At 56.8% G+C, this 18,494-nt stretch overlaps 1 protein-coding gene across 3 annotated transcripts in view; it reads right to left on the reverse strand.

Moving 5' to 3' along the window:
- LOC119978784 (transmembrane channel-like protein 5) overlaps positions 1 to 18,494 on the reverse strand; it is a 252,670-nt gene that overhangs the window by 159,821 nt on the left and 74,355 nt on the right. For 2 of the 3 annotated variants that reach the window (XM_038820663.1, XM_038820661.1), the window contains exon 1: positions 9,916 to 10,614. The exons of the other annotated variant lie outside the window; for it this stretch is intronic. In XM_038820663.1, coding sequence (XP_038676591.1) covers positions 9,916 to 10,354 — 439 coding nt within the window. In that variant the 5' untranslated portion in view covers positions 10,355 to 10,614. Of the gene's footprint in view, positions 1 to 9,915; positions 10,615 to 18,494 lie in introns of those variants that run through there. 3 annotated transcript variants of the gene reach the window in all.

The following is an 18,494-nucleotide window of genomic DNA, read 5'->3' on the forward strand; positions in this document are numbered from 1 at the left end:
GTCCGAACCTACCAGGGCATGGGAGCAGAGATGGAAAAAGGAAGGGCTGGGTTTAACAAGACCAAGGCTGCTCTTTTCAGGAGCAAGGTGTGATTTACCATCACGTACCCGGCTGGACTGTGGCTAACGCTTGGGGCAAGAGAACATTATTTCGAAATGCCAGACAAGCGATTAACTTTCTAAAGGAACATGGACTGGGGGACATTGGAAGATTCTGGTGGTTGACTTGCGACAGTGTGGTCAGGGTAGTTGGTACTGGTTTGTTTTTTTGCTGTTGTTTTTTTGATTTACTCTGTTTTCTGAGTGTATAATTTTATAATATCTGCCAGCCTGTGCTGACACCAAAGGTTTCTTTATCAATGGAGGGGGGTACGGCGGCCATCTTGAGTGGGCCTGAGAGGTGGCCTGGAGCCCCCCCCCCCCCGGGGGGGCCTGGGGCCCCCCCCCCCCCGAGGTGGCCTGGAGCCCCCCCCCCCCGAGGTGGCCTGGAGCCCCCCCCCCCCGAGGTGGCCTGGAGCCCCCCCCCCCCCCCGAGGTGGCCTGGAGCCCCCCCCCCCGAGGTGGCCTGGAGCCCCCCCCCCCGAGGTGGCCTGGAGACCCCCCCCCCCCCCCCCCCCGAGGTGGCCTGGAGCCCCCCCCCCCCCGAGGTGGCCTGGAGCCCCCCCCCCCGAGGTGGCCTGGAGCCCCCCACCCCCCGAGGTGGCCTGGAGCCCCCCCCCCCCCCGAGGTGGCCTGGAGCCCCCCACCCCCGAGGTGGCCTGGAGCCCCCCCCCCCCCCCCCCCCCCGAGGTGGCCTGGAGCCCCCCCCCCCCCCGAGGTGGCCTGGGGCCCCCCCCCCCCCCCCGAGGTGGCCTGGGGCCCCCCCCCCCCCACCAGCCTGAGCTCTCAGACTGTGAGGGGATTGAATCAGCCGGTTAAAAGATCTTGGGTGTTGGCCCATTTAAACAGCAGACGTGGTCTTTTTATAGGAAACTCACCTGAGGATTGGGGACCAAACGAGTTGAGGAAAGGGTGAGGGGGACAAGTGTTCCATTTGGGGAATGGATATGAAGACAGGGGGAGCTGCCATGTTTATTAATAAGAGGGTGGCTTTTTTGGCAAGCAACACAATGGGGGATCTGGAGGAAAGATACGCAATGGTGAGTGGAAGGTTCGAGGGGGTTCCTGTGTGGTTAGTGAATGTGTACGCTCCTAAATGGGATGACGTGGAGTTCATTAAGAATGTGTTGGTGAGGGTATGGGATTTAGATACACATTGGTTGATTATGGGAGGAGGAGATTGTAACTACCTCATCTAATGGAAATGGTCAATGATTCATCCGCCAGGTGATGCTTCCGCCCACATTGGCACAAACTTTAATTTCACTGATTTTGAAAAAGTATAAGGGTCCAGAGGAGTGTGGGTCTTATTGGCCGACATCATTATTAAATGTTGCTGGCTAAGGCCTCGGAACCTGCTGGCCAAATACTTGCCAAGTCCGGTATTGTAGCCTTGTTAAGAGTTTGGAATCAGTTTAAGCAACATTTCAATCTGGAGGAATAGGCGCTGTGGCCGCCGATATATGGAAATCAGAGATTTATTCCGCTTGACGTACAGGGTTTGGGAATGGGGGGAGGGGGGGGGGTATAGAGAGGTTTAGGGATTTGTTTGTGAAAGGTACATTTGCAGAGCTGGAGCAACTGGTAGAAATGTTTCAGCTTCCGAGGGGGAATGGGTTCCAGTTTTTACAGGTTAGGAATTTTGTGAATTAGGAGCTGGCCACATTTCTGCGGTTATCACCCCCTTGATTGCCGGAAGAGATTGTTTCTGAGGATGAGCTAGGAGAGGGTAAGATCTCCGATATTTATGACCAGTTGATGGAAGGGGAGCGGGCCTCGCTGGAGGAGATAAAGAAGAAATGGGAGGAAGAGCTGGGTGGTTCATTTGAGGGGAGCGGGTGTGGAGTGAGGTGGTACGTAGGATAAACCCGACCTCTTCAGGGGCGAGATTGAGTTTAATTCAATTCAAAGTCGTGCGCAAGGCACATATGACAAAGAGCCATATGAATGGGTTCTTCCTGCAGGTGCAGTACAGATGTGAGCGGTGTTCAAGGGAGTTGGTGAACCACACACACATGGTTTTGTGTACACACATTATTTTGGGGATAATGTCGGAGATTTTAGGGGTAAAGGTGGCCCAGAGCCTGTGCATGGTGATATTTGGGGTACCGGATGAGCCAGGAGTGCAGGATGGGAGAGGGACTGATGTTTTGGCCGTTGCCTACCTGATAGCCCGGAGCAGGATTTTGCTCGGGTGACGGGATTGGGAGCCAACAGGAGCAATGGCATGGGTGGGCGACCTGTCGGAATTTCTGTGTTTGGAGAAGATTAAGTTAGGGGTTTGGAGGAGGGGTTCTACACAAGGTGAAGATTGTACAGCTCCTTCAAGAGTTGGTAATCATTGTTAGGGAGGGACAGAGAGGGTGGGGTTGGATTGTAGCTGTAAAACGGGGCGTATTGGGCTGTATGGCAGGATGGTTGGTTATCATGAGAATTGAATAATGCTGAATGATTCTTGTGTTTTGTTTATAAAAAGGAAAATATCCTAAATAAAATCAGTAAAAGCCAAAATGGAGGTATGAGTCATGTGACATGAACCCTGCTCTCCTCCCCCCCCCCCCCCCCCCATGCCCCCAGCTGGTGGAAAAAGAATATTGCCTTGTGCAGCAGCAGAACCCAGTCTGCCATCTATTCAGGTACCAGCCTGCCCGAACAGGAGCCGGAATGTGGCGACTAGGGGCTTTTCACAGTAACTTCATTTGAAGCCGACTTGTCACAATAAGCGATTTTCATTTTCATTTCATTTACTAACGAGCTCTCACTATTGTCAACACAAAGGGGAGTTTATATATATCCCACCCTGGCAAACTGTTAATCTATTAGCTACCTTATTCATTTACATGCAGCTGACTGAGAGACTCCTGATGTGTCTCTAATAGCACTCTGGAAGGAACTGGAGGGAAGGAAATTGAGAATGGTGGTTGTGGTGAATTATATGCCATGGTAATTCACACTGTGTAGCACTGCATTATATTATGTCCTTGTGGGCTCTGTCTGTGAGCCGTTGCACGGCTCTGCCCATAGGGGGAGATGAGGAGCTTGTACAGAGCTCCACCCTTGGCTCCGCCCATGGCCCCTCCCACTACCGGAAGTATAAAGTGCTGCAGCCGTAAGCCTGCTCTCAGTTCCTTTGGTCACAGGCAGGCACAGTTGTAAGACTATTAACACCACAGTTTACTTCCAATCGTGTCTCCAATGAATTGATGGTCACATCAATTTAATAGTCTTAGAAAACTTGAAGAAAACTACTATGGAATCAGCCCTCAAACCTGATCGACTAGAACTCGACCCTCAGGCTGCAGAGGCGAAGGAAATCTTCCTACACTGGCTTCGATGTTTCAAGGCCTACCTGGCTGCATCGAGCACATCCGAGACTACAGTGGAGCAGAAACTCAGCCTACTGCACGCTCGGGTGAGCCATCGTATCTCTACGCAACTGAATTGTACCACCTCATATACTGAGGCCCTGGCTATGCTCGACTGACTGTACGTGCGGCCGTTTAACGAGGTCTACGCGCGGCACATTTTCACGACTCGCCGCCAGCGCCCCGCAGAGTCGCTGGAAGACTTTCCGCGTGATTTAAAAGCCCTTGCTTGGGACTGTAATTTTCAGGCTGTCACTGCCTCCCAACATATGGAACTCGCTGTACGTGATGTATACGTTGCAGGGCTCAGGTCTAACTATCTGCGCCAGCGATTGCTTGAAAAAAGGGCCCAGAGCATGGAGGACACGGTAGAGTTAGCAACGACTATGGAGGTTGCGTTCCGCAGTTTGAACTCATTCCCTGCGGACCAAGAAACCCCATCGTGGGCCCCCGACCAGCGACTGCCCCAGGCCTGCGCCGCGCGGCCACCCACCCACTATGGTGCGCCAGCGTGCCATTTTTGTGGCCAGCCCCAACACCCACGGCAGCACTGCCTGGTCCGCAACGCGACCTGCAGCAGCTGCGGTCGCAAAGGACACTATGCCAGAGTATGCCTGGCAAAATCAAAAACTCCAAACTCCCCCGCAGTCCTGAGCACTCGCCTCCCAAACTCACAGGCCCGCAGGCCCCGTAATGCTGCAGCGTGTCTGCTGACTCCGCCCCCACCGACATGTGAGACTCATGGGGGCCGCCATCTTGGCAACCCGCCTCCATGCAGCCGGCCACGTGCGAGTCATGGGGCCGCCATCTTGGACGCCATCTTCCTCGCCGCCCACCACGTGCGATCAACGGGGGCCGCCATCTTGGTCATCAACCGAATCACATCTCGACGACTACAACCTCAGCGGACAGTCATCCCGGGGCCACTCCAGCACAGCTGATCGAGCCGCCGACTACCTGCAACTCAACGCAGTCACATTGGACCAGTCGCGTCCGAAGCACCTCCAGAGCTCGATGATGTCCGTTAAAATCAATGGGTACAGGACACCGTGCCTCTTCGACTCCGGGAGCACTGAGAGCTTCGTACATCCTGACCTGGTAAGTCGCTGTTCGCTCCCTATCTTCCCTGCACGGCAAACTATCTCCCTCGCCTCGGGCTCGCACTCTGTCCACATACAAGGGCGCACCGTCGCGACCCTAACGATTCACGGCACCAGCTACTCTAATTTCCAGCTGTACGTATTCCCCGAACTCTACGCCCCACTCTTACTTGGACTCGACTTCCAATGTAATCTCAAGAGCCTCACACTCAGCTTCGGCGGGCCCCTACCCCCACTCACTGTCTGCAGTCTAGTGACACTAAAAATCGACCCCCCTCCACTCTTCGCTAATCTCACTTCGAACTGCAAACCCGTAGCCACTCGCAGCAGGCGGTACAGCCTGCAGGACAGGGTATTCATTAGAGCCGAAGTCCAGCGGCTCCTACATGAGGGAGTCATAGAGGCCAGTAACAGCCCCTGGAGAGCTCAGGTGGTGGTCGTCAAGACCGGGGAAAAGTTCCGGATGGTGGTTGATTACAGCCAAACCATTAACCGGTTCACGCACCTCGATGCGTACCCCCTTCCCAGAATTGCAGACATGGTTAATCAGATCGCCCAGTACCGGCTCTTTTCCACGGTGGATCTGAAGTCTGCATACCACCAGCTCCCAATCCGCCTGGAGGACCGCCACTACACGGCATTCGAGGCAGATGGCCGCCTCTTCCATTTCCTCCGGGTCCCCTTTGGCGTCACGAATGGAGTCTCGGTGTTCCAACGAGCAATGGACCGAATGGTGGACCAGTACGGGCTGCGGGCCACGTTTCCGTATTTGGATAACGTCACCATCTGCGGCCATGATCAGCAGGACCACGATGCCAACCTCCATCGATTTCTCCAAACCGCCCAGAAACTCAATCTCACCTATAATACGGAGAAATGCATTTTCCGCACTACCAGACTAGCCATCCTCGGCTATGTCGTGGAAAACGGAGTCCTGGGCCCCTCTTACAACTCCCTCTCCCTCATTGCCCCAGGGCCCTCAAGAGGTGCCGGGGATTTTTCTCTTATTACGCCCAGTGGGTCCCCCAGTATGCGGACAAAGCCCGCCCACTATTTAAGACCACACTCTTCCCCTGTCACCTGCATCAAGGAGGACATCGCCAAAGCTGCCATGCGGGCGGTGGATGAATCCGTCCCTTTCAGGTGGAGAGCGACGCCTCAGAGGTCGCTCTCGCCGCCACTCTGAACCAGGCAGGGAGACCAGTCGCCTTCTTCTCCCGAACCCTCTCCGCTTCGGAACTTCGACACTCCTCAGTCGAAAAGGAAGCACAAGCCATTGTGGAGGCTATCCGTTACTGGAGGCACTACCTCGCAGGTAGGAGGTTTACCCTCATCACTGACCAACGATCGGTTGCCTTTATGTTTGACAACTCGCAAAGGGGCAAAATAAAAAATGATAAAATCCTGCGGTGGAGGATCAACCTCTCCACCTATAATTATGACATCATATATCGACCGGGGAAGCTCAACGAGCCCCCAGATGCCCTGTCCCGCGGCACATGCGCCAGCACGCAAGATGACCGCCTGAAAGCTATCCACAATGACCTCTGCCACCCAGGGGTCACCCGGCTCGCCCACTATGTCAACGCCGAAATCTGCCTTTCTCCTCCGAGGAGATCAAAGCCATCACCAGGGACTGCCCGATCTGTGCGGAGTGCAAACCGCACTTCTATAGACCAGACAGGGCCCACCTGCTAAAGGCCTCCCGGCCCTTTGAACGCCTGAACATCGATTTCAAAGGGCCACTCTCCTCGACCAATCGAAATGTGTACTTCCTGAATGTCATCGACGAGTTCTCCCGCTTCCCCTTTGCCATTCCGTGCCCTGATATGACCTCCCACACAGTCATTAGGGCCCTGCACAGTATCTTCACCCTGTTTGGTTTCCCCAGCTACGTACACAGCGACAGGGGTTCATCCTTCATGAGCGACGAGCTGCGTCAGTACCTGCTCAACAAGAGCATCGTCTCGAGCAGGACTACCAGCTACAACCCCAGGGGGAACGGGCAGGTGGAGAGGGAGAACGCGACATTCTGGAAGACCGTCCTACTGACCCTCCGGTCCAGGAATCTCCCGATCTCCCACTGGCAGGAGGTCCTCCCCGACGCGCTCCATGCTATTAGGTCCCTCCTGTGCACCGCCACCAACCAGACCCCTCACGAGCGGCTATTTGTTTTCTCTAGGGGCACTACCACGGGGGCTTCGCTCCCATCATGGTTGAGGACACCGGGGCCCGGTTCTCCTCCGGAAGCACGTCCGGACACACAAAACAGACCCACTAGTGGAGAGTGCTACTGCATCATTCGAACCCCCAATAAGCCTTTATTGAATACCCCGACGGCCGTCAGGACACAGTTTCCCTCCGGGACCTGGGGCCTGCAGGATCCACCACCACCACCGCCGAGGTACCCCTCACACTGCACCCCACCCAAGCCCCCACGCCCTGCGCCCCGCGCCTATAGGTTCCCTGCCCACGCTCTGTGCCCCCACGCCTATAGGTTTCCTGCGCCCCCCCTTCGCCCGTCGTACCGGTCAGGAATGAAGCTCGGACCGAAACACCCCCGGAGTCCACCCTCATACCCACACCGACCGTCACCACCCAGCCACCCGAAGCGGCTGCAACCCCGGTGCTCCGCCGATCCCAAAGGACGACTCGGCCACCGGACCGGCTCAATTTGTAGTCCCATCACCCCAGCCGGACTTGATTTTTTTACAGGTGGTGAATTATATTGTATGGTAATCCACACTGTATTGCACTGCATTATATTATGTCCTTGTGGACCCTGTCTGTGAGCCGTTGCACGGCTCTGCCCATAGGGGGAGATGAGGAGCTTGTACAGGACTCCACCCTTGGCCCCGCCTATGGCCCATCCAACTACCGGAAGTATAAAGTGCTGCAGCCGTGTGAGCCTGCCCTCAGTTCCTCTGGTCGCAGGCTGGCACAGTTGTAAGACTATTAAAACCACAGTTTACTTCCAATCGTGTCTCTAGTGAATTGATGGTCACTTCAATTACTTTCCCTGACACTAAGAATGTGTGTCAGCCAAGTCCAACAAGTTGCAGCAGATGTCTGCTATCACTTGATGTGCCAAATTCTCTTATTCAGCAACAATGCGCACGATTTCACTCAATGAGAACCAAGTTCCATAGCAAGAATGTTTCTCAGCACTGAGAAATCTCACTTAGATGAAATGGGAGGTTCAGGGGGCCATGTGGGGGGGAGAAGAGTAGCCGAGGTCACACACAGCCCCGATTGCATATTGAGGAGCTCTGCTCACTGGAATCCTCAGTTTAGCAAGAGATTAGGGCAGCATTTTTAAAATGGCGTCCCAATCTCTGGGGCCCCCGACCCGACAACCCCTCCCCAAGCCCCAACTCCCCGGGGGTCCCCGGGCCCACAAGCAACCCCCAAACACAGGCACAGGGGACCCCTAGCAACCCCCAAACCCCTGGGCAGGGGACCCCTAGCAACCCCCAAACCCCTGGGCAGGGGACCCCGAGCAACCCCCAAACCCCCACCTAGGGGACCCCGAGCAACCCCCAAACCCCCACCTAGGGGACCCCTAGCAACCCCCAAACCCCCACCTAGGGGACCCCTAGCAACCCCCAAACACAGGCACAGGGGACCCCTAGCAACCCCCAAACACCCGGGCAGGGGGCCCCTAGCAACCCCCAAACACCCGGGCAGGGGGCCGCTAGCAACCCCCAACACCCGGGCAGGGGACCCCTAGCAACCCCCAAACACCCACGCAGCGGGCCCCTAGCAACCCCCAACACCCGGGCAGGGGACCCCTAGCAACCCCCAACACCCGGGCAGGGGACCCCTAGCAACCCCCAAACACCCGGGCAGGGGACCCCTAGCAACCCCCAAACCCCCGGGCAGGGGACCCCTAGCAACCCCCAACACCCGGGCAGGGGACCCCTAGCAACCCCCAACACCCGGGCAGGGGACCCCTAGCAACCCCCAAACCCCCACCTAGGGGACCCCTAGCAACCCCCAAACACCCACGCAGTGGGCCCCTAGCAACCCCCAAACACCCGGGCAGGGGACCCCTAGCAACCCCCAAACCCCCGGGCAGGGGACCCCTAGCAACCCCCAAACCCCCGGGCTGGGTACCCTTGCCCAATCGCTGCTGCGTGGCAAATTCCAGCTTGGCACCTCAGCAGTGCCAGCCTGGTACCCTGGCCGTGCCCCTGCCATGTGGCAATGCCAGGGTATCACCCTGCCCAAACGGCATGCACCTGGGAGCCTCTGTTCCCTTGGGAGACCTCCACGTGCCAAACAGCACTCACCCGGGGCACTGAGGTGAAGGGACTGCATCCCAAATCCTCAGGTACCTCGGGTATCTGACATTAGGGTGAGACTAACTAAACATCTCACCTTCCCCATGGTGAGTCAATGGACACCCCGGAATGTACAGTGGATTGGATTACGTTGCAAGCCTTTAACCTTATCCAAGAGAATTGATGAGAGTGAGTGGGGAATCTGGGGATTGGTTAGATTTGAGGCTATTGGCATCACAATGGGAAAAGTGTGTGAAAGCTGTACAGATAGAAAGGGGAGATAGAGCTGGAAAGCTGGACAGATAGAAAGGGGAGATAGAGCTGGAAAGTTGGACAGATAGAAAGGGGAGACAGAGCTGGAAAGCTGGACAGATAGAAAGGGGAGATAGAGCTGGAAAGTTGGACAGATAGAAAGGGGAGACAGAGCTGGAAAGAGTGACGAACGTGAGCATGAAGCAGAGATTGCAAAAATAATGACTTCCTCTGCTTCTCGGAAACGGTGGGGGTGCAAAGAAGAATTCCGGGGGACAGAAAGTTGGGGGTCAACACATATCGACGCTCTGCTTATTTGCTGTACAGTAAAATCATTTTTTTTAAAAAAACCTTGCAAGGTGCAAAATGCAATTAAAGAATTGGTGATTGGAGGGAGAGCTGCAGGGAGGTGCAGGTCTGAGTGAGGAGCACATTTCCATTTGGGCCTCGATACATTCGGTGTGTTTCTCGCTCCCCGGATGCTGTCAGACCTGCATTTCACAGCATTTTGTTTTTATTTCTATTCAGAGTTCCCGCTGGGAATGTCTGGCGTACTGAAGCACTCCAAGTGGGGTGTGTTAAAACTCCTTAAATTAAACACTTCAATTCCACAATAAAATCTGCGTGTCCCACGGGCATTAATGTAGGAGTTACCTTCTGTTCACATTGGGATATGCTTTACAAATCTGAAATGCACTTGGCTTTAAGCCTCTGCCATGGAAGACTCAAATTTAGTAGCTAACAAAAATAGGATGCTGGAATATGTTCGAAAGTAATCATTTCAAAAGCTATTATCACCGAGAAAGCAATTATTACCTTTCCACCGTGCATCATTAATCTTCTTCAGTGTTGCTGAAGCAATCTCATCAATATTTATCACTACTTTTGTGGCTTTTGGTTTAACTAAATCTTGTAAAGTAACCGGTGCGGCGTTTTCTGATGGAACTTGACTTATTTTATCCAATTCCTTTTCTTGAGTCGGAGGTGTTACAGTCTTCTCGTGCTCGGGCTGTGATTCCGTAAAATAGTGGTAGAAAAACAGGAGCAGAGCAGTGGCAAGCTGATAGAGCTGCTGCAAACGCTGCCAAAGAGTTAATTTTTCCTCTGGAGAATCATCTGGCTCAATGATGACTTCCTCTGAAAACCTGAGATGATTTGCTTCCTGGTTTGCGTAATTGTCACCAATAGTTATTATTTCTATTGATGTTCTCTCTTTACCTTGGCTCATGATACTCGCCTTCTCTTTTCCTTGCATTGCCTCTTCTATCCCTTAGTTTTCCTCACAGATCCTGACTGCTCTCCCAGCTGACACCTTCACTCAATTATCCTCATCCAAGTTGATTTTGAAAACTGTTCCCTAATTGTAATTTTTGTTGAAATACTATCTTCAGTGCTAATTTGCAAAGCTGGAATAATGCTAAAATGATCTATTCTGATCAATAAAAAGTTTAAAAAACATCCAATATTTTTAAGGCTTGACCTGTCTGATTGGCTCTCAAGAATCATTAAAAAAAAGTTTTTACATTATTTGTCTGTTTACTCATGTAGTTACTTTATTGTCGGTACTTCCTCAAAACTCCTTGCAATCTGTGCAACGCCAGATCCGTTAATGAATCATTTTAAAAGTACACATTTACAGAACATGCAGGAGTTCTAGAATGACAGAATGATGGAGTATTACTGAGATTTTAAACAGAACCCAAGTTAATGAAGTAATTATGAAAACATTCTAGCATGGAATGGCTTTGGAACCTGTGTGTTCCGTACATTCTAACTACTTTCATATGAGTTTTCACCTGATGATAAAACGCAGCATACTGATGTCCCAGATAAAAACAGGGGCTCATTGTTGTACAAAGTGTGAAAACTGCCACAAAATAGGTTCAGTGTTAAGAATCTATGCCCACATTTAGCACAATGTCTTGGTATTAATTATCGATGATCTGGAGGTGCCAAACAGACACCTCAGGGTAAGAAATTGGGCTGAGTGGCCCCTGGAGTTTGGGCGCAATCTAATGGAAAAGTTTCTAAGTGTGGTAGCGAGCAGGAACAGCTGGGTGTTCCCTGAAGACTGATCCAGCGAGGCCGTCTCCGGTTAATTAGGGGCTTAACGGTGCCCCAAAGGGCTTCATGCGACAGCTGATTCGCCGGGACCGTGTCTGGGAGCTCTCTGCTAATGAGGGGGAGCATCTCTGAAACCGATCCCACAGAGAAAACCCCAGACGCACACAGCCATGTCACCACACAGACCAGCTCCACGATTCGGAGATGCCGACCTGGACGCGGTGCAGTCCACACTGAATATCCTGTTCTCTGGAGAGGGTTGGAAAGTCAGCCACAGGGCAGCCACTGGGAGGAAGTGGCAGCGGTGGTCAGCTCAGAGAGTGTCACCAGGAGGATCGGAACCCAGTGCCGTAAGAAGCTATAGGAGGGATATCCGAGGTAGGTTCTTTACTCAGAGAGTGGTTAGGGTGTGGAATGGACTGCCTGCTGTGATAGTGGGGTCGGACACTTTAGGAACTTTCAAGCGGTTATTGGATAGGCACATGGAGCCCACCAGAATGACAGGGAGTGGGATAGCTTGATCTTGGTTTCGGACAATGCTCGGCACAACATCGAGGGCCGAAGGGCCTGTTCTGTGCTGTACTGTTCTATGTTCTAAGCTAAACAACCTCCACCGGGCCACATGGGTGAGGTGGCAAAGGCTCCCTGGCACCGGTCCCACCTGCCAGCCCACCTCTCACCCTCCCGTGATGCATGAAGTGTGAGGCTGACAATTGTTATGGGCCAGGGTTTAGAGAACCCAAAAGTGTATCGTGGAGTTCACCTGACCCACAACTTTTACTAGATTGTGGTATGGGGAGCACACGGCCCACTCTACAGGTGTGGTACAGCAGAAATGGAAAAGTATTTTTTAAAGCAAAACAATGTTTATTCTATGAACTCCACTTAACCTTTTTAAAACATACAGTGAACATCTTAGCAACCATTAATTCAAATACAACCGCCAAAGAATACAACACTAAGTAATCCTTTAAGCTTTCCTTTTAACATCCATAAGACTTAAAAACATAACCTTTAATAGAAGCACATCAGGTTAAAGTCACTACTGAGAGCAGTTATTAGTTTTAAATCACCAAAGGATCGATTTATAGTCTTTAGATTACAGAGAGAGAGATACTAATACCCCTTCTGGCTGTGACTGCAGCTATCCAGCTCTGAAAACGAAACTAAAACACACCCTGCAACAAACAGCCTAAAACAAAAGTAAAAAGCTGACAGACAGCCCAGCTCCACCCACATTCTGATATCACTGATAAACACTCATTTCTTAAAGGTACATTTCTTAAATTCCTATTTCTTAAAGGTACTCTCACGTGACACAATGCCCTTTCTCTGTCCCCGCAGGAGAAGTTGTCCCATAACAAACGGGGAAGGGCCCAGACGGGCGGTGAGGTGTCGGACACCAGAGTCCTCGCCCCCTACGAGGAATGGGCCCTGGAGATCGTGGGATGGCCGAGGTAAAAGCAGTCACTGACACCGAGATTGGCCGGCACAGCAAGGTGAGTATCCATCGCCCACCACCCAGCCAACCTGTCACACCTATGTTCATGCCAGACATAATGATCCCTCGCTCCCACTGAACAATAGAACATGACAGCGCAGTACAGGCCCTTCGGCCTTCGATGTTGCACCGACCTGTGAAACCAATCTAAAGCCCATCATGTGGACTGACCACATATCCATTCTCCCGCAGGATCCCCATCTAATAGGGCCGGGATGGCTGGCCGTCTGAGAGGCAATCGCCAGGGATTCCACTGTCGAGGTGTCACGGCTGCCAACCTCACCCTCCACCGGCGCAGAGACACACACCTCGGTGGGGGAAAGTAGTAGACAATCTGGTGAGAATCACACAGCTGCTGATGTACATCTGGCAGAGACAGCAATCTCCAGTCAGAGGGCTGCTGCATCCTAGGACCCAGCTGAGCCTCTGGACCAGGTTTTCCCGGAGCTGATACACCCGATAGGGTGCGGCCGTGAGAGGATGTCAGCGGCTCCGTGGCTGATTGGCAGAATCCCAAAAGCTGCAGGCTCAGGAGATGGCATGGCATTGTGTGGCACAGAGATGGCATGGCATTGTGTGGCACAGAGATGGCATGGCATTGTGTGGCACAGAGATGGCATGGCATTGTGTGGCACAGAGATGGCATGGCATTGTGTGGCACAGAGATGGCATGGCATTGTGTGGCACAGAGATGGCATGGCATTGTGTGGCACAGAGATGGCATGGCATTGTGTTGCACAGAGACCAACACTTCTAGGTTGGTGACCGCAGTGGAGAGCCAGGAGTACCACGTCAGCACCATGGCTGATGGTGCCCAGGGTGTTGTTCAGTCAGTGCCAGCCATGGCTGATGGTGCCCAGGGTGTTGTTCAGTCAGTGCCAGCCATGGCTGATGGTGCCCAGGGTGTTGTTCAGTCAGTGCCAGCCATGGCTGATGGTGCCCAGGGTGTTGTTCAGTCAGTGCCAGCCATGGCTGATGGTGCCCAGGGTGTTGTTCAGTCAGTGCCAGCCATGGCTGATGGTGCCCAGGGTGTTGTTCAGTCAGTGCCAGCCATGGCTGATGGTGCCCAGGGTGTTGTTCAGTCAGTGACAGCCATGGCTGAGGGTGTTGACAGCATGTGCCCATCACTGGGGGAACGTGTATCTGACGCAGGTGGACCTTCGCGAAGCACTGTGGAACATATCCGAGGCTCAGGGACATGTCCCAGACTCAGGCAGACACTGACAAGGTGCTGTGGATTGTGAACTGGGCACAGAGGGGCATCGCTGGGGGCACCAAGCTGCAGACAATGGGAAGCCGCCAGGAATGGAAGAACGGGGCCTTTGGAGCTCAATCCAGCTGCCCCTCCATCCCAAGCGGACCCTCCGGGCACCAACCGGGAGGAGGGAGCGCTGGAGGATGACCCGGGGTCACCCAACGAGGAGTCGACAGTGGTCACGAGCGCTTCCTATTCCCCCCCCCCTCCCCCGCACCCAGACAACAGCACCTCCTGTGTCAGCAGTTGGATAGTTGGATAGGGTGGCACGGCGAGGCAGCTGAGGCCCTCTGGCCCCAGACCCTCCAGAGGACGCCTGCCATGGTCTTCAAAGGCCACAGGGCACGGCCAGCAGCATTGTGGGGGTCACGCCGTGGCACAGGAGCAGAACACGGAGGGTGAGGCAGATATAGGATCACTGAGAAGGCATGGGGGGGGGGGGGGGGGGGGGGAGGAGGTGTCACATCGGTAGTTGGGGACAGTTCGGGTCATGAATACAATATGTTACACACGAGACATGTGAAGCTGCCGTCACATCATACGGGCAGCGGGCCAGGCTGTACCCCCTTCCCCTGTTCGCCCTCTGCCCCCGGGCAGGGTGGTCCTAGATCTAACTTCCCCCCACCCAAGGCATATCCCATACAGGTGATGGGCGAGAGCGCTGTCAGCAGACAGACAGGAGGGCCTCCCTGGGCATGTCGGATCCGCGGTGGGGGTGGGACAGACAGGGTATACACAATCCAGGGCGGAGGGTGGCATTCCGGGCCGGTGGGTGCTGAGTCCCTCACCCTGCCCCCCCACCCCCCCAACACAGGGGCATCCCTCCACCGGTGGCAGACGGCCGCCACAACCGCACTCATCCCCCCCCACCTCCCAGAGCCTCTCGCACCCGCGGGGCAGTGGGGTGGAGCCTCAGAGCCCCCTGGGCTAACTGGCTACACTCCTCCTCCGGTGCCCACAGCAGCCGTGGGGCTTCGGGTTTTTAAAATAGGTTTGCTAAACGGCACCGCGTGTCCGCTCGCTGAGGAGCCGCTTAGATCACGGGACGCCTTTAGATAAGGGGGTCCTTCCCGTTAATAAGATGGAGATCGGCCTTAATTGGTGATTAGCAGTGGTTAGCACTGGGACTGTGGCGCTGAGGTCGCGGGGTCAATCCCGGCCCCGGGTCACTGTCCATGTGGAGTTTGCACATTCTCCCCGGGTCTGTGTGGGTCTCACCCCCACAACCCAAAGGTGTGCAGGGTGGGTGGTTGGCCGCGTGAAATTGGGGGTAAGAATTCTGTACTTTATATTTATAAAGAAAACATTTTGAATTGGTGAATATTGGTTTCTCACCATGTGCCAGACCGTGCCAACAGTGCCATGGTGCGGCCGTATCTTCACCGTGCCAACAGTGCCATGGTGCAGCAGCATCCTCACCGTGCCAACAGTGCCATGGTGTAGCCGTACCCACACCGTGCCAACAGTGCCATGGTGTAGCCGTACCCACACCGTGCCAACAGTGCCATGGTGTAGCCGTACCCACACCGTGCCAACAGTGCCATGGTGCGGCCGTATCTTCACCGTGCCAACAGTGCCATGGTGCGGCCGTATCCTCACCGTGCCAACAGTGCCATGGTGTAGCCGTATCCACACCGTGCCAACAGTGCCATGGTGTGGCCGTATCCTCACCGTGCCAACAGTGCCATGGTGCGGCCGTATCCTCACCGTGCCAACAGTGCCATGGTGTAGCCGTATCCACACCGTGCCAACAGTGCCATGGTGCGGCAGCATCCTCACCGTGCCAACAGTGCCATGGTGCGGCCGTATCCTCACCGTGCCAACAGTGCCATGGTGCGGCAGCATCCACACCGTGCCAACAGTGCCATGGTGCGGCAGCATCCTCACCGTGCCAACAGTGCCATGGTGTAGCCGTATCCTCACCGTGCCAACAGTGCCATGGTGCGGCCGTACCCACACCGTGCCAACAGTGCCATGGTGTGGCCGTATCCACACCGTGCCAACAGTGCCATGGTGTGGCCGTATCCACACCGTGTCAACAGTGCCATGGTGCGGCCGTACCCACACCGTGCCAACAGTGCCATGGTGTGGCCGTATCCACACCGTGCCAACAGTGCCATGGTGCGGCCGTATCCACACCGTGTCAACAGTGCCATGGTGCGGCCGTACCCACACCGTGCCAACAGTGCCATGGTGTGGCCGTATCCACACCGTGCCAACAGTGCCATGGTGTGGCCGTATCCACACCGTGCCAACGGTGCCATGGTGTAGCCGTATCCACACCGTGCCAACAGTGCCATGGTGTGGCCGTATCCACACCGTGCCAACAGTGCCATGGTGTGGCCGTATCCACACCGTGCCAACAGTGCCATGGTGTGGCCGTATCCACACCGTGCCAACAGTGCCATGGTGTGGCCGTATCCACACCGTGCCAACAGTGCCATGGTGTGGCCGTATCCACACCGTGCCAACAGTGCCATGGTGTGGCCGTATCCACACCGTGCCAACAGTGCCATGGTGTAGCCGTACCCACACCGTGCCAACAGTGCCATGGTGCGGCAGCATCCACACCGTGCCAACAGTGCCATGGTGTAGCCGTACCCACACCGTGCCAACAGTAATAACCCGATCGGCGTCTGTCATACTTCCTGATTTCGGACTCTCCCACAATCTAACCGGCCCTCTCGAATTCATGCCAGGCTGTTAGATTGTGCCCCGGGATTTTAGCAGCCCTTTGGGGACAGGCTGAGAGTGTGTAAGGCTGATGAAATGCCATTGAAAGGTGCTGGGGAGCTGGGAGAGGGGTGGGGAGGTGGGGAGCTGGGAGAGGGGTGGGGGGGGGGGGGGCTGGGAGAGGGGGGGGGGGGCTGGGGAGCTGGGAGAGGGGTGGGGGGGGATGGGGAGCTGGGAGAGGGGTGGGGGGGCTGGGGAGCTGGGAGAGGGGTGGGGGGGTGGGGAGCTGGGAGAGGGGTGGGGGGCTGGGGAGCTGGGAGAGGGGTGGGAGTGGGGAGCTGGGAGAGGGGTGGGGTGGCTGGGGAGCTGGGAGAGGGGTGGGGGGGCTGGGGAGCTGGGAGAGGGGTGGGGGGGCTGGGGAGCTGGGAGAGGGGTGGGGGGGGGTGATGGGGAGCTGGGAGAGGGGTGGAGTGGGGGCTGGGAGAGGGGTGGGGGGGCTGGGGAGCTGGGAGAGGGGTGGGGGGCTGGGGAGCTGGGAGAGGGGGGGGGGGGCTGGGGAGCTGGGAGAGGGGTGGGGGGGGGCTGGGGAGCTGGGAGAGGGGTGGGGGGGCTGGGGAGCTGGGAGAGGGGGGGGCTGGGGAGCTGGGAGAGGGGTGGGGGGGGCTGGGGAGCTGGGAGGGGGGGCTGGGGAGCTGGGAGAGGGGTGGGGTGGGGGGGCTGGGGAGCTGGGAGAGCGGTGGGGGGGCTGGGAGAGGGGTGGGGGGGATGGGGAGCTGGGAGAGGGGTGGGGGGGGGGCTGGGGAGCTGGGAGAGGGGGTGGGGGGGCTGGGGAGCTGGGAGAGGGGTGGGGGGGCTGGGGAGCTGGGAGAGGGGTGGGGGGGCTGGGGAGCTGGGAGAGGGGTGGGGGGGCTGGGGAGCTGGGAGAGGGGTGGGGGGGCTGGGGAGCTGGGAGAGGGGTGGGGGGGGCTGGGGATCTGGGAGTGGGGTGGGGGGGGGGCTGGGGAGCTGGGAGAGGGGTGGGGGGGCTGGGGAGCTGGGAGAGGGGTGGGGGGGCTGGAGAGCTGGGAGAGGGGTGGGGGGGCTGGGGAGCTGGGAGAGGGGAGGGGGGTGGGGAGCTGGGAGAGGGGTGGGGGGGTGGGGAGCTGGGAGAGGAGTGGGGGGGCTGGGGAGCTGGGAGAGGGGTGGGGGGGCTGGGGAGCTGGGAGAGGGGAGGGGGGTGGGGAGCTGGGAGAGGGGTGGGGGGGGCTGGGGAGCTGGGAGAGGGGTGAGGTGGGGGTGGGGGTGGGGGGCTGGGGAGCTGGGAGAGGGATGGGGGGGGGGCTGGGGAGCTGGGAGAGGGGTGGGGGCGGGGTTGGGGAGCTGGGAGAGGGGGGGGGGGGGGCTGGGGAGCTGGGAGAGGGGTGGGGGGGCTGGGGAGCTGGGAGAGGGGTGGGGGGGCTGGGGAGCTGGGAGAGGGGAGGGGGTGGGGAGCTGGGAGAGGGGGGGGGGGGTGGGGAGCTGGGAGAGGAGTGGGTGGGCTGGGGAGCTGGGAGAGGGGTGGGGGGGCTGGGGAGCTGGGAGAGGGGAGGGGGGTGGGGAGCTGGGAGAGGGGTGGGGGGGGCTGGGGAGCTGGGAGAGGGGTGAGGTGGGGGTGGGGGTGGGGGGGCTGGGGAGCTGGGAGAGGGGTGGGGGCGGGGCTGGGGAGCTGGGAGAGGGGTGGGGGGGGCTGGGGAGCTGGGAGAGGGGTGGGGGGGCTGGGGAGCTGGGAGAGGGGTGGGGGGGCTGGGGAGCTGGGAGAGGGGAGGGGGTGGGGAGCTGGGAGAGGGGAGGGGAGTGGGGAGCTGGGAGAGGGGTGCGGGGGGCTGGGGAGCTGGGAGAGGGGTGGGGGGGATGGGGAGCTGGGAGAGGGGTGGGGGGGATGGG

Source organism: Scyliorhinus canicula, chromosome 15 (genome assembly GCF_902713615.1).
Source record: "Scyliorhinus canicula chromosome 15, sScyCan1.1, whole genome shotgun sequence".
NCBI lineage: Eukaryota > Metazoa > Chordata > Chondrichthyes > Carcharhiniformes > Scyliorhinidae > Scyliorhinus > Scyliorhinus canicula.